The following is a 25,862-nucleotide window of genomic DNA, read 5'->3' as shown; positions in this document are numbered from 1 at the left end:
GGTTACCTACACCGCTGCTCTCTGTGTTACCAGCACAGCTACAACTGGTGGCAAAATGGGAAATCCAGCACCACCTGCTAGCACAGACAAGGTTTGTGAGCTGTTAAAATGAAACTCTAAGCAAACCAAGCTTCCCCTGCAAGCTTGCTGCATCTTCCTGCCTCGACAAAGGTGTGATTGTTTGACAGGCTCCGGGCAGCGGCGCGCTCTGGAACAGACACAGCGCGCTGCGGCTGGGCTCAGGCAGAGCTGGGCTGCCACCCACCCCCAGCACGCTGCTTGTGGCTCACCCTGGCCCTGAGCAGCTCCTCAGCACTTTCTGCACGGGCTCTGCAGGGCAGGGCAGCCCTGGGTGAGCTGCTGCTCCTTCCACCCAGCACTGCTCCATCGGCACCTGGGGCTGCACAGCCGGGCTCACCGCTCCGGGCTCCTGCAGCCCCCGGCAGTGGCAACCACATCCAGCTATCCTAAATATCCTAAATATCCTAGATATTTAAAACTGTCTACAGTGCAGAATGAGGGAGGCTCAAAGTCTCAGGAGATCCCGATTTTCAGGTGAGCTGGGACACTCAGCCTCTGACAAGCCAGGACAAAGGAATTCTCAGTTTGCTGCACTCAGCCCATGCATGATCTGCACATCCAGCTCAGCTTCTTAACCTTCCTCACCTCAGGACGTACCTACTAAATAAAGAAATCTTCATTTAGAAGCACTTGTGGCACCGATCTCAGAGGTGCTGCTGCACTCTGGAGCACACAGAGAACCACTGCAAACCACACAGACTCCTGAGTCAGCCCAAGGATTTGACTCTGCACCTCCCATCCTCTCAACTGCCCTTCTGCCAATCCTTTATTCAGAGTCCAGCAGACTGAGACTGCCTGCAGAGGCTGGGGGGAGGCAGGATATGGAACACCAGCAAGCAAATCCCTGCTCCAGACTGAGCACTGCCGCTGGGATCACTCCTGTCTCTCCCCTACCAGGAGGTAAAATAAGAGGGAAAAAAACCCTGCAGTTTCCCCAGCAGCAAAGAAAAGCTTTGGATTTAGTGTGGAAAATGTTGTTGTTCTTTTTACTTTCTAACATCTCTTCCAGCCAGAGCCTTCTCTGCTCTCATATGGAAATAGGGGCAGGGCTTTTGGGATGTTTCCTCGAAATGGCATCAGGAGCCTCCTCCTTTGAGTGTGGATCATCTCCTGTAGTTACTGCAAAACATTCTTGGGACAGGTAGCACTGCAGGCTGCCAAGATGTTCCCATGTCCCTTCCCAAGGCGCTGACATGGTGGAACAGTGGCAGCACAGTGGGAAGGAATTAATCCATGGGCTTGAAAGGAAACAGAGCGTGCCAAAAGAATTCCTCTGGCTGCACAGGCTCAGCTGAACCTCCGCAGCTCTTCAGAGCCTTTCATACCTGCAAGAACAGCCTGGCTTGCTGCTGGTGTGGGAAGGAGCTGGGACCTACAGAATGCTTTTTGCCCCCCATGTCAGCAGCTGCTGCCCATGGATGTTCCTGAATGTACATTCATTTTTGGCTTGATTCTCACTTTTTTCCAGTGGCATTACCCACAGATCATGCACATGCTGCTCACTTGGGAAATGCCATCTCTTAAACTCCTTGCAAGTCACCTGATATATCACTTAAGATGCCTCTACCTCAGTTCATTGACAGAAAACTTCCAAGCACCAAGTTTTCTTAACAGCACAAAGGGAACACAAAGTTTACAATAAAAAATATGGAAGGAGAAGGGATGGATTCTTGTATCTCATTACGTGCATAAAAATAATTTTATATAAAAAGACACATTATGTTTTTTCTGCACAGATTTCTAAAGGGAAGAAAACGCCTGTAGTTCACATCAGTAAAAAAATGTTCATTTCAATGATGATTTCTACAGTAACACGAGATGAAACAAGCACAGAGGAACATGAAGTGCTCATCTCCTTTCTCTGATAACAAATCCTGTCCCTGCTGATTCCCAGTGCCTGGATTCTTGTGAAGCAACAACACAAACAGCTGCTCCCAAGTGTAATTTTACTCACGTGGATTTACTTACATGAACTTGAATGGGACTACTCACTTCAGTTAATCACGAGCACAAATCTAATGATGAGATTTGGCACTACAGATCTGCCTTATCCTGTTAGGGAAAGTTGGGAAAAACCTGCCTTACCTGATGTTTTTTCTGTGAACACCACCTTGGACTCTGCTGTGAAGTTCTGTCCAGTGAGAATCATCTGCTGTCCTCCATAAACCAGGCAGCTGTCAATGTCTTGTCTTTCAACCATTGGAAGCTCATGAGCAGACCTTTGGGCTGTGGACAAATTGCAAACATGAATGAAACCAACTCTGTTTTACCAGGACTTTCCAGATCTTCCCAGAACTATCCACAGATTGATCTTGTCATCGTTACCATCCGCTGACTGCCAAAGCAGCTTCTCCAGGGTGCTAAATTTAGGTCTGAGAGGGAAAAATAAACTTACTCAAGGCATTTTATTTGGAAACATTCAGGAGTTGGCTGCAGTGGCTCAGCTGTGCTGGCCCTGCTCCTTGTCCTTGAGAAAGGACAGCTCGGATGAATGAGCTGAAACTTGCCCATGCCTGTTTCCAAGTCAACGGCCAAATTTTCAAGTGCAGGCACACTACAGCCCTAGAGCCCAAAAATTCCACCTGCACAGAGGATTCCACTGAATAACACTGAATTCCTTCAGAGGGGAAAAAAAAATAAAAATGAACCTCTTCTCCAAAATCCCACTGCCTCCCACAGGGGGCTGCCAACAACAGCTCCTTCCCTGTGTGTGGGCACCGAGCCCTGGCTCGCAGGAGGGGCAGCCACAAAGCCCCAGCCGTGATCAGGAGGGGTCACACCAGGACTGCTGCAGCCCAGGCTTCTTCCAAGCATGTTCTGCAGAAGCCTGAACATCTGAGGAGCAGGGCCCTGTGTCACAGACAGTCTGACTGTGAAAGGCAAGGCAAGGTAGGGCGGGATCCAGATGGACACAGACACCATCAAGGCTTTCTAAGGTCTTTACTGTCCTTGGCCACGAATTTGGAGTGTGACTTTAGCAAGTTATTCTCTCCTCCCCCAGCCAGAAAACCAAGGACAGCAGTATCTCTCCTTTCCTCTGATCCCATTAGAACAGCCATTTTCATGGTCAGGAGAGCTCTGGAGAGCCCTGGCCACCATCCCTGCAGAGCCATCCCAAGTGCTTGCCATCAAGCGGCGGGAGCTGAAGAAAGTGAAGATGTGAGAACTGCTCAGACAGCTGGAAAATATCAGGAGCTTCCCTGTGAGCAGAGCAGGTGGGCAGCAGCTCGGGGCTGGTGAACTGTGAGTTCATGACCTGCACTCAAACTCCTCCAGATTCATCCACCCCAACTGGAAGGGCCTCCAGAGGATCCTGCTCATCTCTTCCCCAGCTGCCTTGGCTGGGTTTTAGCTCTCCCTGACAGAGACCCCGAGCACTTGTGTCTTCACTGAGCAGCGCTGGCTGCTGAGCCAGCAATGAGGAAATGTGATGCTGGATGTGCAGTGCTGGCCCTGATCACAGCAGGCAGGCTGTGACCTGACCTGGCACTGCTCTTCTGCTCTGCAGCCCTCGCACTGACAGAATTCCCTCATCACCTGGACAAAACCTTGGAATGTCTGGTGAGAAAACTCAAGCATTAAACCTTTCACAGCAACTTTTCTAGCTCTGCTGAGCCCTTCAGGCACGAGACAGAGATTTTGCTCTTATTAAAGAATAGAGGTAATTCAAGAGTTGTAACTTTTTTAAGCCATTTGAGAGGCATTTTTGAAATCTATTTAAAACTACCTTAGGACTCATTGTTCTTTTCAAGTATATAACATTTGGGCTAAAATACTGCCAGTTAAGAATATATATTTGGATTATTATCAAAGAAGCCAATAATTTCTTTCCCAAAATTCTAACATTTTTAATGGGTTCCTAATTGGATTTATCACAAAGACAGATCTGTAACCTCAAAGGCTTAAGACAAAATGACACTTAAATAGCAATCATCAAAAAGCATGTCTGCAACAGTCAAGAGAAAACATTTAAGTATTTAAGCATTGCCCTGGACACACTTTATTCCTATTCAATCACCAAATTTCACTTCCAAAACATCCTAAATCATCAAAATTCCAGATTAACTGACATCTCTTTCCAGCTTCATCGTGTTAATAGAGAGCTTGGTACCTGTCATCCGCAGATCAGTGGTTTCCAAGGCTTTTTCCACATGAGGAAGGACAAATTTTATCCTGGATGCGACTCTAACCCATCTCAATTAGGTTTGGAGCTGCTGCACCTGGCCTGACTTTGGGCATCTCCAGAGCTGAGCTTGCCCTGAGACAAGAGGAGGTGCAGACCTGCTGGGCCTGGATGTGCTGCAGAATAATCCCATTTGCAGGAGCAAATGCAGGATTTTCCATTTTCCAAGGTCCTTTTTTCCACCCAAGCCTGTAAGAAGGCTTCACCCCTTCCCCATCTCCACCAAGAGCTTCAAGGTTCAGTGTGGAGCTGCCTCAATAGGATTATTTTTTTTTCCTCTGCAAGAAATATTAATTGCTAATAAATCCCGTTCCTCTAAGGCTCACGATGGGTGCACTGCATGCAATAATTTCACACTACTCCTTCTCTTCCCCCAGGGGTTGGCACTTCATAAAGTGACCTACAGCTACTGGAGTTTATGAGCTTTGAATAAACAAAACACTGTTGATTTAACCAGTTGGGGTGTTTACTTTCAATAGCAACAGTTACTGACATAAGGCAGCAAAGCAAATGCTGTAGAAATACTCACACTTGGCCTGAAGCAGTGTGTCAACCTATTAACAGGGGACATTATTTTTCTGTTTTATTTGACTGTTTGCAAATCAAGATGTCATGGATTGGTGGTGCCAAGAAATACAATGCATGCAGTGACACAAGACAGAAGGGGAGCCACTGTCTGAGACCCTGCAGCACCTCCAGGGAGCTCAGCCTGCAGGGAGCTCTGCTCCCCCAGCCCACACAGGCTCCCACTCTTGCCAGGGCTGGAGGGAAGGTGAGGATGGCCAGAGCCAGCAGTGAACACCTCACCTGGGATGCAGACTGACCACCAGGGCAGGCAAAGGTGGGCCTTGCTTCCCCACCTGTCCACAGTGTCCACACCTCTCCTTTTGCAGCAGAGGGGAGATCTGGCTTTTAGTGGAAAAAAACCACAGGGTCTTTTGGGAAAACTGATTACCTGGAGAAGTCTGTGGCACCCATTGCTGCTGGGAGGTGACAAGGGACAATCTCAGCTGGAGCAGCCTGGTCTAGTGGAAGGTGTCCCTGCCTGTGCCCAGGGTGGCTCTGGATGAGCTCTGAGGTCCCCTCCAAGCCAAGACAAGACATTCTGTAATTCTGTGATGAACTCCTGCTGGAGTGAAGCCCCTCCACACTCTCTCCAACACCTGCAGCACTGACTCCAGACCTCGGGTTCTCTGTGGTCCCCACTGCAGACAGCAGAGATTTTATCCTTGTGGTAACAGGAGGAGCAGGACTGAGGCTCACGTGCAGCTCAGTGAGGACAAAGCCACTGCTGCCTCAGATTAACTCCCAAAAACTGTTTAAGAGGGGTGGGGTCACAACTGGCACCCCAGTGCATATTCAGATCCCTCTCTGGACAGATCTGTCCTTACCCTGCCTAGAGCAGCCCCAGATCACCCCAGCTTGCTGGAAGCCTTTGAGCTGGGACTCACCCCTGACGTGTCTTTCCCAACTTCCAAAGGCTCTTCATCCAGAGCATGGATCAAGACTCCTGTTGGGTTTGAGAGGAGCAGATAGAGCAGGATGTCTGCTGCTAAAATAACCCTGACCCCTGGAAGCAATAGCAGAGGTGTAATTTGCTATGGGATTAATTCTTCCACCTCAGTGCAAACCTCAATGAGCCAAAGAAAATATTTCATTCCTGCTGTCACACTGGGTTTATTTGCCACGAGCTGCCTGTGGTAGGATTGAGAGGAGCAGAGCTGCTGTGCTCACCACTTATCCAACTCATTAATGTTTGATCCCCTCCATCACTGCCTGAAGCATCCTGAGCTCTGCAGTGGGAGACAAAGGCTGGGCAGCCGTGGGAGGACCAAGGGCAGGAGACACCTCCAGCAGCCAGGGAGACACCAGCAAGACACCACCCTAGGGAGAATCAAACTTCTGATGGGAGGGATGGGATCATTTACCTCCTGGTGGGAGTATGGAGCAGTGGAAGACTTATGAACCAAGTAAATAAAGCTAATTTCCAGCCCTCATGGGGAAACCTTGAAAATGTGGTCTAAACGCTCTGAAAAGAAGAACGCAGTGTGACTGACAACAGTTTCTAATTTGCTGCCAGCAAGACTTAATCAGCAGTTTGTGCAGAGCCATCCAAGCAAAAAGCACCAAAAATAGAGAGCTTTTCTCCACCTCCTCCTCTGCAGATAATTGATGATGTCCTCGCAAAGGAGGAGTGACAAGCTCGGATGGCAGCAGTGTCAGATAAGTGTGATACTTTCTATGAACCGCAGCCAGCTCACCAAGGCAGCGTGTGATTAATGACAGGAAAACCATGGCTTTGCTTCACTTCTCTGTCACTCATCTCTGTGGCTGTGCACAGCATTGCCCTGCAATCCCTTCTGGAGGGGATCTGCTGGCCTGAAACCCTGCCCAGCAGCCCACTGTGCTCTGCTGGGGTGACTGCTTTTACCACCACTACAGACAAGAAGGGAACAGGAGTTACCCCTTGGCTCTGACTTTAAACATTGAAGTGCTTTGGTTGCACGTTCAAAGTGGAAAATGTTGTCAGAATTTACACTCTGTGCTTCAAGAGAGAGAAAAGGTCCTTCAGAGAAAGCACCAGTTTTTCTGTCAGCTGCACTTGCAACAACAACTGCAACTTGTCTTGAAGTTGAAATGAAAGGGGGAAAAAATTCATTTAATTCAACTGGAAACCATGATACTCCCATAATAATCATAGTTATGGTTAAACTTGCATCTAGGTATCTCCCAAGTGCAAAGAGACCATTTGTTTCTGTTTTTCTAGCTGAAAAAAGCAGGGCTCCCTCCTGCCTGCTGCTGTGTTCCAAGCAGCACAACTCCCAGCCGAGGAAAAGCACTGGCTGCCTTGCCAAGACAACATTCTTCTACATGACTAGCTCTTTCCTCTGTAGTTATTAATGTGTCACAAATCATAGGCTCAGATTGTCTAATATTATGGGAAAATCTACTAGAAGGAGAGAAAAATAAAGGAAACTTCCAGGGAAATTGATTAAAGGGAAATAAGAAATTTGACCCAATTTAATGGAACAAAATACAGTCAATAATAGAAGCTATTTAAATTCCTCTAGATGGACACACGGTTCTTTAGCAATAAGTTTTGTTTGTTTTGCTTTTTTACCACCTTGGAACATCTATTATAAGAACAAGATTTTAGTCTCCTTCTCTCGTGCCAAGTGCAATTAAGTTTGCATTTTAAGGGATTCATGAGCACAGCTCAGGGTCAGCAAACATGGATTCTAAAGCAAGAACTGTGACAGGCTTTGGGAAGGTTTAAAAGGATTCATTAGAATAAAAACTGGGGCACAGGGGAGGACACTCCAGAGCCTCACACACAGACATGTGCATGGAGCAGTTTTTGGTTGCTGACAGCACAGAGCAGAACAAGCTGCCCTACTACCCTGGATTCCACCCTGTCCTTCTCTGCTCCAGGATGCTTCAGTGGAGGGGAGGAAACACAAGTGCAGATGTTGGGGCAGCCAGCCTGAGCTCCCAGAGGTCATGACAAATCTATCTCTTGGAGAGGCAGCCCAGTGTCAGCGTTTTCAGTAACACCAGAGACCACCCACTCCCCGAGAAATGAGCTCCAGCTCTTGGTGAAAGGCAAAGGAACAGAACTGATGTTACAGAAATCGCCCTCATGGCTCAAAAATAATGGTCTGCAAGTGCCAAACCTCTCCAGGGGTGATTTTCTCCGTGGCTGTGATTGAAGGGACTGCCACCCCTCACCTGCAATGTCACCAGCAGCTCTGTCACAGCCCTGCCTGCACAGCAGGAGCCGGTTCATGCCTCGAGCAGCAGCCTGTCCCAGCAGGGATGGACATCTGGACACAGCCCTGAGCAGAGAGGGGCAGGGGGCCAGGCCAAGCACGACACCAGGCTCTGGTCCCACTCGTGGGGCTCGCTGCCAGTTCACTGACCCAGCGTGGCCAACACCAGGAGAAGATTTCTCTCACCTTTCCAGCACACACCTACACGAGTGGTTTCCCACACCTGGCTGGGTGATCTCCTGTCGCTACAATGGTCAGGAGGATTTCAAATGCCTCCTCAGTGGCTTCAGGATGGATCAACAGGAGAAAAAAGCTGCTGAATTGTGCAGGCTTGTCTGGGTCTGAGGTCCATTTTAAGGCACAACTGATCATTTAACAACACATCACCCCCTCCCACACAGCTGCCTGGGGAGGAACTGGCTCCGGATGATGCTCTGAACCTGTGAAATCCCCTCCGAAAATCTGTCAAGTGCTGAAAGTGACACAGATGAGGTGGAAGCAAAGAGCCCTCTGAAAAGCAGCTATTTCACAGGTCTTGCTTCACTGCAGCTAATGATCTGCTGACACTGGTGGGACTTCCTCGGGATCAGCTCTCCCATACTCTGTTGGTAGCAACAGCGCTCAGGGGGAGCCCTGGGAAGGGGAATGGGCCGTGGTCCTGGAGCTGCTGCTCACCAGGGCTATCCCAGAGGAACATCATTGCTGCTACCAGACAGGAGGGATCCCGGGGAGACATCCTGGGGATAAGGGTTCTCAGGAGGCCAGGTCAAAAACCACCCAAACAAAGCAGAAAACAAAGGGGGGAAAAGTGAATCCCAGCAGCACAGAAGAAGAAGACATCCCCCAGCCCCAGTGCCCCTTCTTGGCAGGGCACCTGAGCTTACCTGGGACTGCCTGGCAGCTCTGCAAGGTGGGCAGGGTGTCAGGGACAAGCGGAGGTTACCTCCTCTAGGGAGATTTAGATTTTTGTTAATGCTGGCTGAGCCCACTGATGCTTCTAACTATCTTCCCAGAACTGGGCTGGGACCAGGAAGTGCTACTGAAATGCAAGAATGCTGCTAAATATGCAACATCCACACTAAATGGCAGAGGTTATTACTCCAGATCACCTCATACCCCGCTTGAGTTCAGGAAAGCACAGTCCTTAACCCATCTCTCCAAACTGCCTGTATATCCACTATTCCAAAAATAAAACTTTCTTATTTTATTTCCTTGGGGATCAAATACATTTTTTTCCTTGTAGGAGCTTCTTTGTCTCCTATGCAGCCAACATTTCAATACTTTAATTATGAAAAAACCCCACCAACAATAAGCCACTTATACTGGTATCTCCACTCTTGGCTTTCTTATGCCCCTAAGACTCATCAATGCAAAGACATCTCAGAATAAATGCCTCAGCATCTTAAGGCTCTGCCACAGCAGTCACTGCACAGGCAAATTAGGTGTGTGCATACAGTTTGGAAAATTGTGATTTATTCTGCAAACCAGGCCTGGATTTCTGCTTGAAATGCAGCGATGGGCACAAACACAACATGCCATTGTGGAAGGGCCCTAGAAATGCCTGGCTTACTCATGCTTGCTTTTCCTGAGGAGAATTTGAGTAGGTGGGGGGTGATCTGTGGGATCCAGGCCCAGCCTCCTCCTGCCCTGGCGCTGTTTTCCTGCCCACAGGGTGTAGGAGTTACACCTGGAGTTTCCCCACCCAGGAGCTCCTCAGGGAGCGCTTCCTTTAGCAGATGGACCTTTGTGTCTGCAGGGACACGCTTGGGGTGGAGGCCACTATTGTTCCACCATCTGCTCCCACAGAGGAACGGGACCATTTCCTACACACAGAGGTGGTGGCTACTCCCACTGCTGTCCCTTGCCCATCCCAGGGCCCACAGACGTCACTCAGCTGCTAAAATGCTCTGACAGCTGGTACCTGCTCAGAAACACTGCCAAGAGATCATTCATAGCCATCATCCTCTCCCAGCCTTGCCTTGGTTATTCATCTGTACTGCTTTTTAAAAAGCTGCCATCAATAATTCACTAGCCAGTTTGATTTCCCACCCAGAACCGGCTCCTCTCATTCTGAGCAGTTGGCTTTAAGTAAAGTCTGCATCTCAATAAATACAATTCACCCATGAGAGGCTCGATGGCTTTCTTCACATGACTTATGGCAAGGCAGGTTCTGCTGAAGGGGTGAGTCATTCGGCAAAGGCAGAGGAAACCTGTTCATTACATATTTGTGAAATCCCCAAACCACCAAAAAGGCACCATTTAACAACAAAAAGCATCACAGGATGCACAGGAAGCAGTAAAGTGGGCAGAGCCCTTCCAGAAATGACTGTGACACGGGGGCCTCATCAGAGGCCTCTCTTTCTCAGGATCCAGTCAGTTATAACGAGTGGGAGGCTCTGAGCTCACACACTTATGGGATTTGCACTCAGAAAACAAAACTGCCCGTTTTCTTCTGTCCCTCAGGGGAATACCAGAACAACCTGTGCTTTCCCTGCTTCAGCCTCCTGAGCTGTGCACCCCTTGGCACCGCCAGCCAGAAAAAACGATGGTGAGAATGCACCTGAGGCTCAGAATCCAAGCTGTCCCTCCACTGCAGCCGTGTTCCTGCCACAGCCCTGCTCTGCTCACTCCTTGGGCACACAGGACTGGCCACGGTGCTCGGAGCAGACCCAGTCTGAATTCAGTTTGTGGAGGACAAGTTCTGCCTGTGCCTCGGCTCGAGACAAGGCCAGGAAGGCAGGCAGCTCACAGGCCCTGCCAGCGGGGATGGCATCCCTACACACACCCCACACTGCCCGAGGAATCAGCAGAGAGCCAGCAGGATCCAGCAGCAACAGCAAATAAACAAACTCAGCAGAAGCTCCCAGAGCTGGCACTCGGAGCTCCTCACAAGCCCCAAGGGCTCCTCACAAGCCCCAAGGGCTCCTCACAAGCCCCAAGGGCTCCTCACAAGCCCCAAGCACCCTGCAGGGCTGCCTGCCCCCCGAGCCCCTCTGAGGGCCGTGGAGGGCGAGGAGCGGGGGCCAGGGATACTCACAGCACTCGATGGGGTTGGAGGCCGCCTGCAGGGACACGATCCTGCCGCTGGGCTCGGGGATGTGCACGCGGAACACGAGGCGCACTCGCGTGTTCTTGCGGCCGATGTCGGTCTCGCCCTTGCGCAGCTCGATGTCCGCGTTGCGCAGCTTCAGGATCCCCGCGCAGTCAATGCTGCAACACACACGGCCCCAGCTCAGCACCCCTGCTCTCAGGGCAGCGAGCTCGGCTTTGGCTCCAAACCGAGTGGCCCTGTGTAGTCTCCCCGGTTAGGATCGGGATATTCCCGCTCCAGCAGCTACAGGGAAGGAATCTGGATGTGCAGCACGTGAGGGATGCTGCTGGGCCTCTCCCCGCTCTCTGGAAACAGCAGAAGCTCCTCTCCGAGCATTCAAACCCCAAGGCTGGTTTCCCCAGTGCTGAGCAGGGGAGTGCAGAAGGCAGAAGCAGCCTGGGGCAGGAGCTCTGCAGAGCTCTCCCCACAGCCCAGCTCTCCCAGCCGCCCTCCCGAGCTGGGCACCTCGGCTCAGCCCCGCGGGGATCACAGCAGCTGGGGCAGCTCCTTACAGAATCCCCACTGCCTGCACCATCCAGGCACCGGGAGTTCAGCTCCAAAGCAGCCACCAGACTGCTGTCTCCTCCTTTTGCACAGGGTGTTGCTACTGCTACAGCCTGGCCCAGGTCCCTGTGCCACCCTCTGAAGCCCTGGGACATTGTTCCCAGGCAAGGAAAGGCCTGGCAGAGCAGATATTCATTCTCCCATCCACTGTGTCCCTGCACAAAGGGAGGGTGCAGGGAGCAGGATGGGGCTGAGCAGCAGTGAAAGGATTAGGATTGCTTAAATCAGCACTGCAACTTAATATTTGGTGTAAGTGCAGGCTGGCTTCTCCAGAGTCCAGTGTAACCTTACAAACATGCTGTGCTAGGAAAATGTGACACTTACTTGTCAAGCTCAGCAATAGTTCTCAGAGCAGGCAGTGAGCACTGCTATTAAACAGGCATTGCCAGCCCATTTTGATATCAGTTCTGAAAACACATCATTTCTCTTCTTCTGATATGAATTAAAATCACATTTGGGGAGGTAAAAGCCCCAAGCTGCTTCCTACACCCACACTGTTCCTTGCCCTTGCATATGTGCAGGGGTTTATTATTCCAGGGCTCCTCGTTAGGAATGAGGTATATTTTCTAAAAAAAACATGAAGAAAGAATGTGGATTTTGCAGTGAAGTAGGGGGGCTTTAAAACATAACTGCCCTGCCAGCTTTGTCAGGATCCTCTGAAGGATGGAGATGCAGCTCTTCCCTCTGCAGAGCAATCACTCTCATGCCTGGCACACATTCAAGCCTGAAGTTTTCAGACCAGTGCCCACTTCATCCCTCTGCCTCCATAAAACTGGAAGGAGTAATACAGACAAGATGTGCCTGTACTTGTTTTTCTGTTAACCTATTACAAGAGGAGATTTCATGGCCAGAGCATTTGGCTGAGTTCAGAAGAGATGTTTTGTATTCCATTAAATGTTGTAAAATGCATCCCACACCTTTCCCCTGCCTGCTGCCCCTGTTCCTCACCGTGCCCCTGCAGCACAAGGGCTGGAGATTTGAGTATTCTTTTCCTGAGTGCACTACAAACCCATTCTGACTGTGCAGATGATGGATTCCTAGTGAGACACTGGATGCCCCAGCCCTGGCAGCACCCAAGGCCAGGCTGGATGGGCTTGGAGCAGCCTGGGACAGTGGAAGGTGTCCCTGCCATGGCAGGGGGGGCACTGGGTGGGCTTTAAGGTCCCTCCAACCCAAACCAGTCTGAGATTACAGCACAGTCGCTGCAGAAACCAGAACACAGAGCACAAGTGCCTGCACGGTCACCTGATGGATGGGAACTCCTGCAGCAGCTTTAACCCAGGTGCTTGTAGCTGCTTTAGTAGAAAGAGTTTTGCCCTCATGAATCATCTCAACGTGCTCCAGAGCACCACTGCTCTTTTAAGTGAACATCCTTCTCCTTTCCAAAGGGACAGAACTTCAGTGCCAACTTAATCCACCTCGGCTTTGCCAATAAAAAGAAATCTACTTACGTTGCTTTCATGTTGTTTTTGGGTTCCAGGGGGATCTCTAACACTTTGGTGTTGCCAATGATCTTCTCGTAGCTGGTGGTGGTGACGGTTTTGCCCGTGATGCGATGGACCTGGTAGAAGGCGTGGGGCTTCAGGATGCGCTCATCCGCCGTGCCAATGAAGATCTGCAGGCCCAGGGGTTTGTTCTCCATGTACCCATGCAGCTGGCAAGACATCAAAAACCTGCTGTCACACACTGCAAAGCCTTCAGGAAACCAAGATTTGCAGACATGTATAGATAAATGTAATCTGGCATTGATTCACTGCTCCTTGAAACTCATCCTTCCCCCAGGGGTTGGTTCACCTTCACCAATTCCTCTGGCACTGCATTAGAACACCACCTGTTCAGGCAGGGATTTGGGTTTGGGACTGAACCCCACAAGGATGTCTTAGCTGACCTTAGAGCCTGGGGTTTCTAGGCCTCAAGGACACAGACTCTTCTGCCTGTTTTGAGTTTTTTTAATAAACACCATTTGCTGCAAGGAAACCAGAATGCCTCCATAGACCAGGAGACAAGGAAATTTCTCCTTCTTTATTAACGTTCAAAATTACAAATCAAACCATTCTAAATTTCTCACATAACCAAAAATGAGAACCAGACATTTATCTACCGCATAGCCAGGGATGGAGCTGAAAGGGAACTTTATGGTCTGAGACATGCTAAATTTGTTTTCAATTACTCTGTCCACATACAAAACCTTGATGAAGCCATACAAAGCAAATAGTACTGGAAGATCAGAGAAAATGAAGATTAAGCTAATGGTATTCATGGCCAAACCAGGGTTTTTTTTCTCTTTTTTTTCCTTTTCACCAGTCAGCAGGAGGTCTCCTTGCACAGAAGGATTAATTCCCCCCTGGAAGGGGACCACATGCAGCATCAATGCAGTGCTGGCAGCCTTCCCCCAGCATGGCAGATGTAAGGCTCCCTCTCCAGAGCTGCTCCTGAGCCAGCACATCTCCTGGAGGCTCAGAGAGACAGGACCCCACAGACCCCAAGGCCTGAGTGAGCAGCCTCCCCTGGCATCAACAGCTCCACTGAAGGCACCAGGCTTGTGCAAGAGCGAAGTGCAGAGCCCAGCCCAGGCACAGCCCACACCTGGCTGGGGATGGGGAGGAGGGGAACGGGGCAGGAGGCTCTGTGCAAACCTCCAGCTGCCTCTGGGAGCACCAGGGCTGGGACTGGAGACACAGCAGGGCCAGGAATGTGATAAATACAGCAGCAGCCATGGGCACATCCAGACATGGACAAAGAGTAGGAGATGAAAGGCAACACAGGCCAAAGTGACAGATCTGCTGGGAACAGGCACTGATGGAGGGATCCACAGCCCAGATCCACTGGCAGCCACAGGGAAACTCACCCTAAGCATGAGACTTTCAAAACCCAGCATTTCCTGGCCTTCAGTGCAAAGCCACTGTACCACCAAGAGCCATCCTGTCTTCAGCAGGGGCGAGGGGGAAGAGCAGTTTTTACATCCTGAGCGTGTTTATTGTCATGCCTGACAGACTAATGCTTTGTGCATCCAGCTACAACACAACAGGATCCTTTGGACAGGAGGGGTTATTACAGTGACAGCAAAGCAGCTTTTGCTCTCCCCTCTGTCCTGGCAGAACAAAATCCCAGAGTTATGGGTGGGAGACTGAAACGGAGGAAAACAGATAATAAATTACAAAAGAAAATCTGCCCCCAGTGAGCACAGTCAGTAGCAGCTGTAACAGAACTGGCTACATACACAGGGTTTAATACTGGCCACCTTTAAAAGTAATTTTAAGTATTTGGTCATGTACAGAATGAGTTCCCAAGACAAAACTGTTCATGGCTGTCCAATAATGTGCGTGCCTGTGGGTGTGTGCTGTATAAATGCATACAGGCTTAAGAGAGGAATTGATTCCCTGTTCATATGGCAATGTCTGTATTATCTGCTGGCCCAGGGGCATAAAACACACAGTAAAAGGCCTCCTGATCCTCCACAGAACCAGATTTTAAATCAGTTGTTTGGTCAGTGTAAGAAAATTACTTTTTTTTTTTTTTGTAATTTATGGTATTATGGCAATGCTGTGGGATGACATCATTGTAAAATCAGAACAGCATTATAAAATGCAAATACAAAGAGAAAAAATATCTGTAAAAGGGTGAAGTGTCCCCATTTACAAGGGTTTATCCTTAAGATAATTGATTACATTTTTAGGGCTAATAGAGGTGATCATTCACCATAAGTATTTCCATCTACCTTTCACTTGCTACGAATGAACAGCTCACAGAAACACTCCAGGACCTTTACAATCAGAGTTTTACACTCATCTTCACCAGCAATTTGGCACAGCTTTGGCCATGTCACACTCTGTTTTTACCTGCACCAGGGAACAGCGATGCTCACCCTGCTCAGCAGGGACAGAGTATTGGTGCTGCTTTCTTATAGAGAATTGTCTCTGTGAGCTAGAATGAAAGAACACATCAAACCTTCAGAGATATGGCTCTTCTTAAAACTGAACTGCTAAAGAGTGCCACTGTCAATAAACACCTCCACTATGCCAGGCAGCTGCTTTAATATTTAACCAAAGCGCTGATCTTCCCTTTGGAGAACCAAAGGAGGAATCAATTTGACCCTTAAACAAACTTTGAGAAGTGAAGATTTAAAATGCTTTTTAAAATACTAAACTTTGAAATTATTTTTTTCCTCCCTTAGGAACAACCAAGCTGCTGTAAAATCTCTGTGTTTCAGTGTTGTTCTTCTGCTCATCAGAGCTGCTTCCCCCAAGCCCTTCCAGGGGAGCACCAGCCCCACACCAAGGTGGGCCTTCACTCTTTCTCACTCTTCTTTCCATGAAGAAAACAAAATCATCTGGATTTCAGTTTCTTTCAAGAAAGATTTATGAATACAGAAGTCTGGGAGGAAATATTTTTGTGTATTCTAAGGTGACCTATTCACAATAAAACTCCCCCAAACTGTATACAGATCGAGCTGGAAAAAACCCAACTCCTTTGAGTCACATTTGCCACAAGGGGAAAGAGAAGCCAGACATGATGTGTACCTTTCCATACTCTATTTTGGGACTTTAAGATCCTATTTCTTTCAGTTGAAAGATTTTTCTTAAACTTTGCTTTTGCCTAACTCTCACAATATTCACACATCCAGACATGGGCTGGTCTGTGACCTGAGGAAATGCAAAGCACTTTGGCAGATAAACAAATAACATCATTCAGAAAACAAGGAGACTTTTCTTGTTTGGTTTGCTGCTATGATTGGGTCTCTAAACAAAATGGAAATGTGTGGCACAATTAAAAGCATCATCTCACCTCTGCAGAGATTGAATTCATTCTGCACTCCAGCCATGGAGCAATACACTCACACTGGGGATGGGGAAGGGATTTGAGTGCCATTTGCAGGAAGGCACCTGTGTCATTCTGCATGCAAAAAACGAGCAGATGTGCCCTCAGCTGCTGAGTTTGTTCAGCTACACACCCAACACCGCCCCTGTGATGGTCCTGGCACCAGGAGCACACATCAGGCACACTAAAGGCTCTTCTTCTCCTGCTCTGTTCCAAAACTCAGGTCTCCTCACAAATTAACACCCCAGCTCCAAATACACAGCACTTAAAGCCACAGGAAATTAAGATAACTTTTTTATTCTTACCCAGAAGCCAGGCCAGAGAGGGGCAGTGATTTCCCAGGTCCTGCAGGGGATGAGCAGCCAAAGCCCAGCGAGAAACCCGTGGTGCCCGTGCCCTGCTGCAGGGAACGCTGACAGGGAATGCTGACCCTGTCCTGCAGGCAGCCCAAACTGGCACTTGAGGCATCACTCAGCAGCTGCAGCACCCCAGCTCCCAGCAGTACTGCAAGCTTTGTCTTTTCACTGCTGGCTTGCAGAGCCAGATTTTCTTGGGCATTTCTAGTTTAGCTGTTGCACATCAAAAGCCTCCGTGCGGTGCTGGGCTTTGCACAACAAAAGCAGCAGCACCTGCAAACCTTCCTGGTGTCTTTGAGGAGCCCCAGTGTGAGACTGACTGCTCTAGAGAGTACAGGGCAGTAATTTATTCCCCATCCATCCCAACACAGCTCAGCCTGTCGGGCATTTTGTCCATGGAACGGACAAAACTGCATCTTTAAAGCACTTTCCTGTCTAGACACCGCAAGCCGTGGCCTGGAGCAAAGTTTCAATGTGGGGAATCAATTCTCTAGGCTTGGGGACTGTCTCTGCTCCAAAGCACTCAGTGCCTGGGTCTGGTCCATGGCTGTGCATCCCTGGCTCTGGTCCCTGGAGGCTGCAGGGGTGTGAGGCCAGCTCGGACACTGACCCAGAGCAGCCTGGCCAGCAGTGAGGAGCATTCACCGAGGGGCACAGGGTGGGCAGAAATCGCTTCCTCCCGCTGCCCTGCCAGAGATAAACACTGCCCCCTGCCCCAAACCCTGCTGCCAGCCCCAGCACTGCCCCCACACCTCTCACACCCCCTGAGATGATGTTCTGAGAGAACAGCCCTGCTTCTGTCCCCCCTTCCTGCTGCAAGCGGCTCCAGCCTTGGATTCCATCATTAATCCCCATCGTTAGCACCCGCTGGCTGCGGCGATGTCAAGGAGTTTTTTTGGGGAGGTCTTTGCTCAACAATACTCGTACCAAGATGGAAAATGTCACTGCATTGTCTCAGGGAGAGTGAAATATCAATAACTGTCAGGAATTCAACAAAGACCTCGTCCAGCCACTGTATCATGTAGCAGCTCCTCTGCCTGCTTCGGTTAGAGCTGACATTGAGCAACAAAGCCGAATCTTCTCACATGTTTTTGTTCAATTTAATGTACTTGGGACACTGCAAAAGAACGCAAACCAGAAGGAAATCTTTGCCTTAGTTCCTTCTGCTCTCTACCAAAGCTGTCTGTAAAGGCCTCTGAACACAATCCTTTGAACATCTGATTCTGCTAAATTATGATTTTGTATGATACTGTTTTAAGTGTTTCTTATTTTGGTGACTGTTTAGCCAAAATTCCAAGGGCTGAATCTCTCTTGCTCTGCCATTCCTTACAGTCAATAACAGCCAGACTCCCAGTGTGTTACTGGGATTTCTGCTTTCAGGTGGGGTTACTGCAGGTCTGGGCCAGAGGCAGCAGCTCTTGGGAGAACTCAGCCAGGGGGGATTGCTCCTGACTGTCCTCACACCGAAGTGCAAGCTGCTGTGTCCTCTCTGGGCCCCCTGCCCCTCTGAAGGGCTGAGCCTGTTTCCAGGATGCTGTGCCCATCCCAGATGACAGTTTCAAAGAGGCACAATGCCCCTGTCCAGTGCACATGTACAGGGAGGAGCATCTGGAGATCTCATTTCCACAGCTGGCTAAGAAAACCAACCGTGTCATTAAAGCACTTCCCTGCACACTCTTGACAAAAGAGCTAAACCTCCCCAGCATGACAGAGCTCGCTGTGCCACGAGGAAACCAGAGGGTGAAAATGTGATGCTTTTGGCAGAATCACACTGGGTGAGTCCTCAGCACGTGGCTCTGGCACCAGGTAGCAGAGCTGGACCCTTGCTAGCTGTCAGAGGCACTGTGGAACCAGCCCCAGCCCAGCTGGAGCAGAGACTTTCCTAAAACCTCACCTTCCTCTGCCACACTCAGCTCATCCTTCCCAGGAGCATCCCCCTGTGCAAGCCAGGTGTGGCACAAAGCTTGACAGCAGCTGTGCTGACAAAAGGGGCAAGAGGTGGCAGCAGCAGGAGCACCCTGGAGATGAATCCCAGCCCAAAATGATCGATCTGACTGCACTGAACCAAATCCCCAGAGCTGAGCCCACTGCCAGGGTTAGTGCTGGGCCTCCTGCAAGGTGGCTTTGGGGTCCAGGAACCCACCTTGGCCTTGGCTCAGGCCCTGGACAATGGACTGAATGTCAGACAGATCTTGAAAATATCTTGGCCAAAAAGCATTTTTGTGAAAAAAAAGGAAAGAAACACAGCACAGTCCTGCAGTGAGAACCTAGAGGAGAGAATAACTAAATCTTGCATCTGCCTCATCCAGGGGTATTTCTATCCCACAAAACCTGCTGAGCACAGGCATCCCCCTCAAACCAGCTGGTACATCTCTGCTTCCCCTCACCTCTGCCAAAACTCCTCTCCATCAAAAGCAAGCTATTCTGAATTAGGCTTGAAAGTTTCAGTGAGAGCCTGTCGTTCACCTCCACCTCACCTTTACAGCTTGCAGCACAGCATCAGGGCTGCTGCCCCTTACAATTGATGGCATATTAGTTCTGAAGAGAACTTCCCAGCTTCAGCTGAAATCTCTGGCTTGGCCCCTGCACATGGAACAGCAGTAAATAAATCCACGAGAGCTCAAGAGGCCCCTAATGATGCCACTGTGCAAACAAGCCCTGTAGTCCCACAGGTAAACCAGGTGTGGAAGGTGCAGCTGTTTTGTCACACGCTGCTGGTGAGCTGGGGAAAAACCCCTGCAGGAGCCAAAGCCCAGCTCCAGAGCAGGGAGGTGATGCCACGAGCACAGCACAGGGAGGTTGTGCAGCTCCAGCCGGGTCCAGCACAGCCTGGCTTTGCCCTTCCCTGCACAGGAGCCTCGGGAAGGTGGGCAAAGGCCAAACTCAGGTGCTGGGATGTGCCCTCAGAGCAATCCCCCGGTGCAGAGCGGCTCCAGCCCGGCCCCACAGCGCTGTGAGCTGGTTTTGAGTTTCCATCAAAGGCTCTGGTTTCACTGACACACCAATGAATTAGCTGAATGTTGGAAGTCACTTACAGTTAGAAGTCAGAGCCCCATGGGAAGCCCAGGCTAAGAAACAATGTCTCCTTTGACTGCGAAACCACAAGAAAACACAGACGGCAAAATTCAAATATAAAAGGAAAGTGGAACATACGTTTGTTATTGTAAAGCAGCTCCTGTGAGCTCCACTAACAACTCTGCCATTCCAGCTTCTTTTTAATAAGAAAAATAAAAAGAGGCAGTGAAAGTCACCACAATTTTAAAAGTTAAAACCCGGGGGAAGGTTGATCTGGCTGTGCTGAACAGGAGCCCCTCTCTGTACAGCTTTCCTGCTCTAAGGGAGTGAGGAGGAGCCTGGCACACGGGGAGGAAGGGCTGGGGGTCCCTGTCCCTGCCCCTGCCCTCACCTCAGCACTGGGGTTTGCAGCCCTGCTCTGCATTTGGATGTTGTACCAAGGTAAACAGTTGGATTTAAACACTCTAGGTTTGTGTTTGCACTGCCACCTCTGTCCCCATCACATCCACAACCTCGCTGCACAGGAGAGACCAGAGCCTTTCCTGCTGCACAGGAGAGACCAGAGCCTTTCCTGCTGCACAGGCTCCTCCACAGCCTTCTCTGGGTACAAATAAGCAGCTTTGGGAAAAAAAGAGATGGGAACCAAATGTGCCTCCCCCTCCTCTGCGCTCTCTGACCAAGGGGGACCTGCAGGATGGAAGGAGCGTGGAAACTCCAGCTTTGTCCTTGCTACAAAGGATCTCCTGGCTATTCTCAGCACTTTAACCTCCAGAGGATGCTCACACCCAACTCACACCGCTAAAACCTGAGTTTCTCTGCAGTTAGCACAAGCTGGAGGCTCCTCCCAAGAGCGACTCAAACACCTGAGCTGGGAGCCTGTGCTTCTCCATGGCCCTGAAATCAGACATGTCAACATTCCATGGCATGCATGGCTTCTCCCCCTCCTCCTGCCACAGCCACAGTCCCATTCCACCTGCTCCAAACCCAGAGGTTTTGGTCACCAGACTCTTCTCCTGCCATGCCTGGAGTGCACAACTGGTGCAGAGCCTCGAGCACAAACACTCAGGGCTTGACATGTGAAGAAGAGGAAACAGCATCAGAAAGATAAACCACAAGATAAGGCTTGGGGGATATAAGATCTGCTGGTCTGCAGCTTCAGAGCACCCAAAAGAAGAGATCTGCATGCAAAATGCTCTTTCCAAAAAATAAATATTGCAGGCCAACATCGTGCTGCAAAAACCAGCCAAGATCTCTTCTGCCAGCAGGTCCAGCTGGGTAATTAGTTATGTGGAGGGTTAATTGAAGGCTTTTTTTTTAAATCAGATTTGTTTCCAAAGAGATTGTATTTTAGAAAAATACTCTGTTGGCATCTGACAAGAACACAAAAGTTAAACTTCACCGAGGGGAAAGAAGGAGAGGAAAAAAATAAATCCCTTGAAGCCAAATAACTTCTGACATGAAAACTTTGGATTTTACTAGCCTCCCCCAGTGTGAGATGTCATAAACCATACAGGTGCAACTATCTCATTGCTTGGCGTCCACATGAACCTGGTTATGTTCAAGTGAGCACAAATTCAAACAAATACTCCCACTTCACAATAAACCTTCTGAAAGAAACTGTCCATATTTTCCCCAGATGCAGGCACAGCTGTGCAGAGGCACATCTGCTCAGGGAACTAAAGTGGATATTTGAATTTATAGTCTTAGATCCTCAAGCTTGATGGCAAATTATGATAAAACTAGCAATATTGGTTCCTGTCTTCAACAGAAAATATAAATGCCTCTTTGATATTGATTGCAGGAAGGAAAGAAATTGTGTTTCCCCATGTCACAAGGAACTCCCTCATTGCAGAAAGGACCCTGTCGATGGGAATACCTTGGGAAGGTGAGTGATCCTGTAGTGCAGACAGGCTGAGAAAGGAGCAAGGGCTGATTGGTATCATTCCTGCTTCTAGGGAGCTTCAGACACACCACAGGAGGCTACGAGCACATCAGACCCAAACCAAACACCTGCATTACTGAGGTGTGACTGCAGTTTAATATTGCCCTGCACCCTGTGCTCAAACACCCAGGCCATACATGTAAGTCCAGCTCCATCAAAGCAAACAAATTCATTGATTTAACAATTTATGGCTTGATTTTAAAAGGGGGTGAGCCTGCAGGGGAATACTGAACATATGTTTGAAGTTAAGGACAAATCAACCCAGTGAAATTAACGGTATTGATCACATGCTTGAAATTACACATAAATGTTAATGTTTTCCTGGTTCCTGCAAGCCCTGAGTGTGTCAGGAACATCTGTGGGATGCAGCCCAACTTTGTTTAGTGCAGGCTGTAGCTGTGGCTGACCCACACATCATTCCCAGCACTCTCCCAGTGACACAGCACAGCCCTGAGCCCTGCCTGCCTTTGGCTTTCCTTCAGGAAACATGGGCTGAAAACAGGGGAAATGAGGGAAATGACTGATGTGCCCCCACTTGGCTCCACTGCAGCTACTCAGCCAGTATTTTATACCACCCTTTGAAAGGTGAAGGAAAAGCTGTTCACACTCCAAACACAAGAAGGGTTCAGCTCATTCACCTCTCGGGTCAGCAAAGGGACGAATTCGCTCTCTCCACCACTGGCAGCCTGAATTCAGCCTCAATTTTGCTCACTTGTTTCAGCAGTGACTTCCCAGGCACTTTATGACAGTCATGACTGGAGATCACACAAGGTTTACACAGCAAAGACATTGCCCACATTTCTGAGCCTTCAGAAGCCAATCCAAACCAACCTTCTCAAAATCCTTCACTTCACCCCGGCTCAGCTCAGACCCGTGATGCGCATCAAGAGCTCACAGGGCGCTGCTCTTCCAGGGACAGCCCCCAGCAAGCATTTCAGAGATAAACTCATCCCCTTTTCCTCCAGGGAGATCCCCAGTGCCTTACCTGGACCACGGGGTGGCCACCAGTGGGTGCCTTGACAGCGCCACGGCTGCCCTCGGTCTCGTAGTGCGCGCGGTGGTGGGGCTTGGGCTGCACCTCGATCCGCAGCTCGTAGGAGCCCGACTGGCTGGACAGGGGCCACTCCAGCGGCGGCAGGGACTGCACGGGCAAGCTGGGACACACACAGAGACACAGCACCAGGGAAACTCCTGAGAAGGTGATTTCTCAAAGCCCCGATCCCTCCTTCCTCCCAGTGCCCCGCCTGCACCTGTCTGCTGTGAATTCCCATGGGACTGTGCCAAACTGCTCGCGTCTGACTGCAAGCTCTGCTGAGAACATGACAGTGTCTGTCGGCCCATCTTGCAGTAGAGAATAAGATATTTCTGTTTCTTAAACAGAAATATTTGTAGCAGTTACATTTTTTCAAAGATCTCCCTCTTTTATCTAACTTTTGCTGTGTCTCCAGCTTGGATCACAGAGTACGTATTGTGAAACTCTGTTTGCCATTACCTACCAATTGTGTAAATTAACAATGATAATTGTTAATAACTGTTTTGATTTCCATAAATATTAAAGTGCACATCAATAAAATGCTAAATATTCTTACCTGGTACTAGTCTTCCTGCTATGAAAATACATAAGGTTTTGTGGCATGAAATGAATGCACTGCAATGTGCCACTAAAGCCTGCACTGGATTTTAAACCACTCTTACCCTGTGAGTGCAGGCTGCTGCCAGGACCGGTCTGACAGGCCAAGGGAAGTCACAGCCTGTGCTCCTTCAGTCCCAGTTTGTGTTCAGCAGGTCAGAACACCCTGGGATAACCCCAGTGCCCAGCAGGATGGCACTGACAGGGTGCCAGCAGGGCACAGTCACACACCTGGCAGCCTCAGTCCTGGCAGATGCCACAGAGCCAGACAGCAGAGGGCTGAGATTTGGGCTAACAATTTGTTAATTAACAAATTAACAACCTACACTAAGTCACTGGAGCTGACCAAACGCTCAGTCTGACCTGGAGCAGTGAGCTCTCTTTTGAATCAGGCATCATTTAAAACATTTTCATCCTTGATGGAAATTCGTGACTTTAGAAAAGCAATCCCAGCATTTTAAGAGCAGCAGGATGGCACCAGGGAGTTCAGCCTTTGTCAAAGGCCAGCTGCAATTGCGACAAATCATTTGGAAATCTGAATCTGTAGCGTGCTGTGCTATCAGTGAACCTCCTTGGTGATGTTTCCTCAAAACCCTGACTTTTTCATCTCTGAATCCCAATGGACCAGGCTCCCATGAACCAGTGCTGTCCCTGAGCACCCAGCTCTGGTCTGCAGCAGGACCTGCCCAAGAAAACACTCCCTGGGGATCATCAGCCACGACAGAGGACACCAAACCATGCGAAAACACAGAAAACACACCCACAAGGAGGATGACATACCTGCAGATCGGTATTGCGGGCACCAGCTGCTTTGTCCAGGACGGAGGAACCAACAGAATGGATTCTGGGGCCGAGTTTCTCCTGTCCTCCTGCTCACAAGGCCCGTGGAAGTCAACAGTCTGAAAGACGTGACACGGAATGCTGTTTTTGTGGGAAGACATGGATGAAGGATCAGGGCTGGTTTTCCAAATTTTCGTGGGGACACCACAGGAAGGATCCGTAGGGAGGCTGCTCATAGCATCCATGGAAAGGGAAGCGCTGGCCAACTGCGTGTAAGTAACTGCAGAGGCGTCTTCTCCCAGGGGGATGCGAGGAGAGGGCTGTGGAGAGGGGGTCCGTGAGTGCCGAGGAGAGGCGGGAGGCAGCTGAGCGCTGTACAGCTCGGTGCAAGAGTACCTCCGTTTTGCACCTGGTGACGAAGACCTTGAGTTGGGACAGGGTGATGGTGAGTGGCGTCCCAAGCAGGCTTCCTCCGTGATGCTTGTTCGTGGTGACATTATTGGAGAGGTTCTAGGAGAATAATGAGTATGGATGTTTTGAAACTGTGGACAAAGGTCATCACTAGGACCATTATTTGGTGAAACACATGGTGATGTGCAAGGAGATACATTTGTCTCTGAAATGAAACTTGCAGAGGAGCCGCTACTAGCTGGGCTCAGACACAGTGGTTCTCTGTAGCCCTCAAAGCCAGGGACAGGCAGGGTAACCCTCGGGCTAGTGGTGGCTGAGTTTGACTGATGTTCTACCAACAGAACATCTGTGTCTCTGCTGCGGAAGGGACCCCCCGAGTGAATCAGTTCATGATATGGAGTTATTTCAATCCTAGGGCTCGGAGAAGAGGCCCCTGCAGCGTTGGCAGGGTGTGTAGGTGGTGGCCCTATGCTATCTGGCTGTCCATATCTGCCCATGGGATCTGCAGAAAGGCTAGAAAAAGGCAGGGGGCATGGCTTGAGGCCACAGTCCAAGACATCATGAGCGTATGTAACTCCAGAGGGTGGGCTGTTGGTTTTATGTGGAGTCGGTTCTTCTGGAAAAAGAAGGGTCTCTTTAAGACTGTAAATATTGTTACAGAAGCTGAGCAATCACGGATTAAAAAAATGCATATTTATAAACTGGTTGTGTTCTGATATTAGCTTATTATTTAATTCTTTTTAACTGCAGTTAATGCCCGTGAGAAGTACTGGATTAAGAGCCAGGGAAGCTCAAGTGCTCAGAGCAGGTGCAGCATGGACAGGAGCACTGCCAACACCTCCTGCTGCCTGAGCCTCACCTGAGGGATCACCTGCACAGGTCAGCAGCGTGTCAGCGCCTCTGTCCCTGCCAAGGACACCCCAAGTGCTGCCACTTCGGTCACATTTTGCCAGCTAGGAGCTGGACTGAGACCAGCACATCACAAAATCGCTTCCAAACAGGTCTACATAACACCAAATGTTGAGGAACAGCTTTTGGAGGAGGAAGAAACACCTTCCTTACACAGCCAGTCAGGAAAGGCTCCATGGTCCAAAGCTGAGCTCAAACTCTTAAATTGAAAAGTCAGTTCTGTGTGATGATTTGTTTGGCTCTGCATCATGCAGCAAGTTTGGTTTCATGTGAGTCAGAAAACACATTCACAAATATTTGTTAGAGAAGAGA

The 25,862-nt window shown here is 49.5% G+C and overlaps 1 protein-coding gene across 1 annotated transcript in view; it reads right to left on the bottom strand.

Moving 5' to 3' along the window:
• The window catches only part of NFATC2 (nuclear factor of activated T cells 2), a 66,353-nt gene extending 41,050 nt beyond the window's left edge, over window positions 1–25,303 (bottom strand). Inside the window, exons 1-5 of the mRNA XM_033519186.1 lie at window positions 24,231–25,303; window positions 22,806–22,974; window positions 13,141–13,343; window positions 11,072–11,244; window positions 2,167–2,307 (exon numbers count right to left, since the gene is read on the bottom strand). Coding sequence (XP_033375077.1) covers window positions 2,167–2,307; window positions 11,072–11,244; window positions 13,141–13,343; window positions 22,806–22,974; window positions 24,231–25,138 — 1,594 coding nt within the window. The 5' untranslated portion in view covers window positions 25,139–25,303. The remainder of the gene's footprint in view (window positions 1–2,166; window positions 2,308–11,071; window positions 11,245–13,140; window positions 13,344–22,805; window positions 22,975–24,230) is intronic.
• Window positions 25,304–25,862: the final 559 nt, after the last annotated feature.

This window comes from Parus major, chromosome 20 (genome assembly GCF_001522545.3).
Source record: "Parus major isolate Abel chromosome 20, Parus_major1.1, whole genome shotgun sequence".
Lineage (NCBI taxonomy): Eukaryota > Metazoa > Chordata > Aves > Passeriformes > Paridae > Parus > Parus major.
This window is presented reverse-complemented; position numbering and strand designations above follow the sequence as displayed.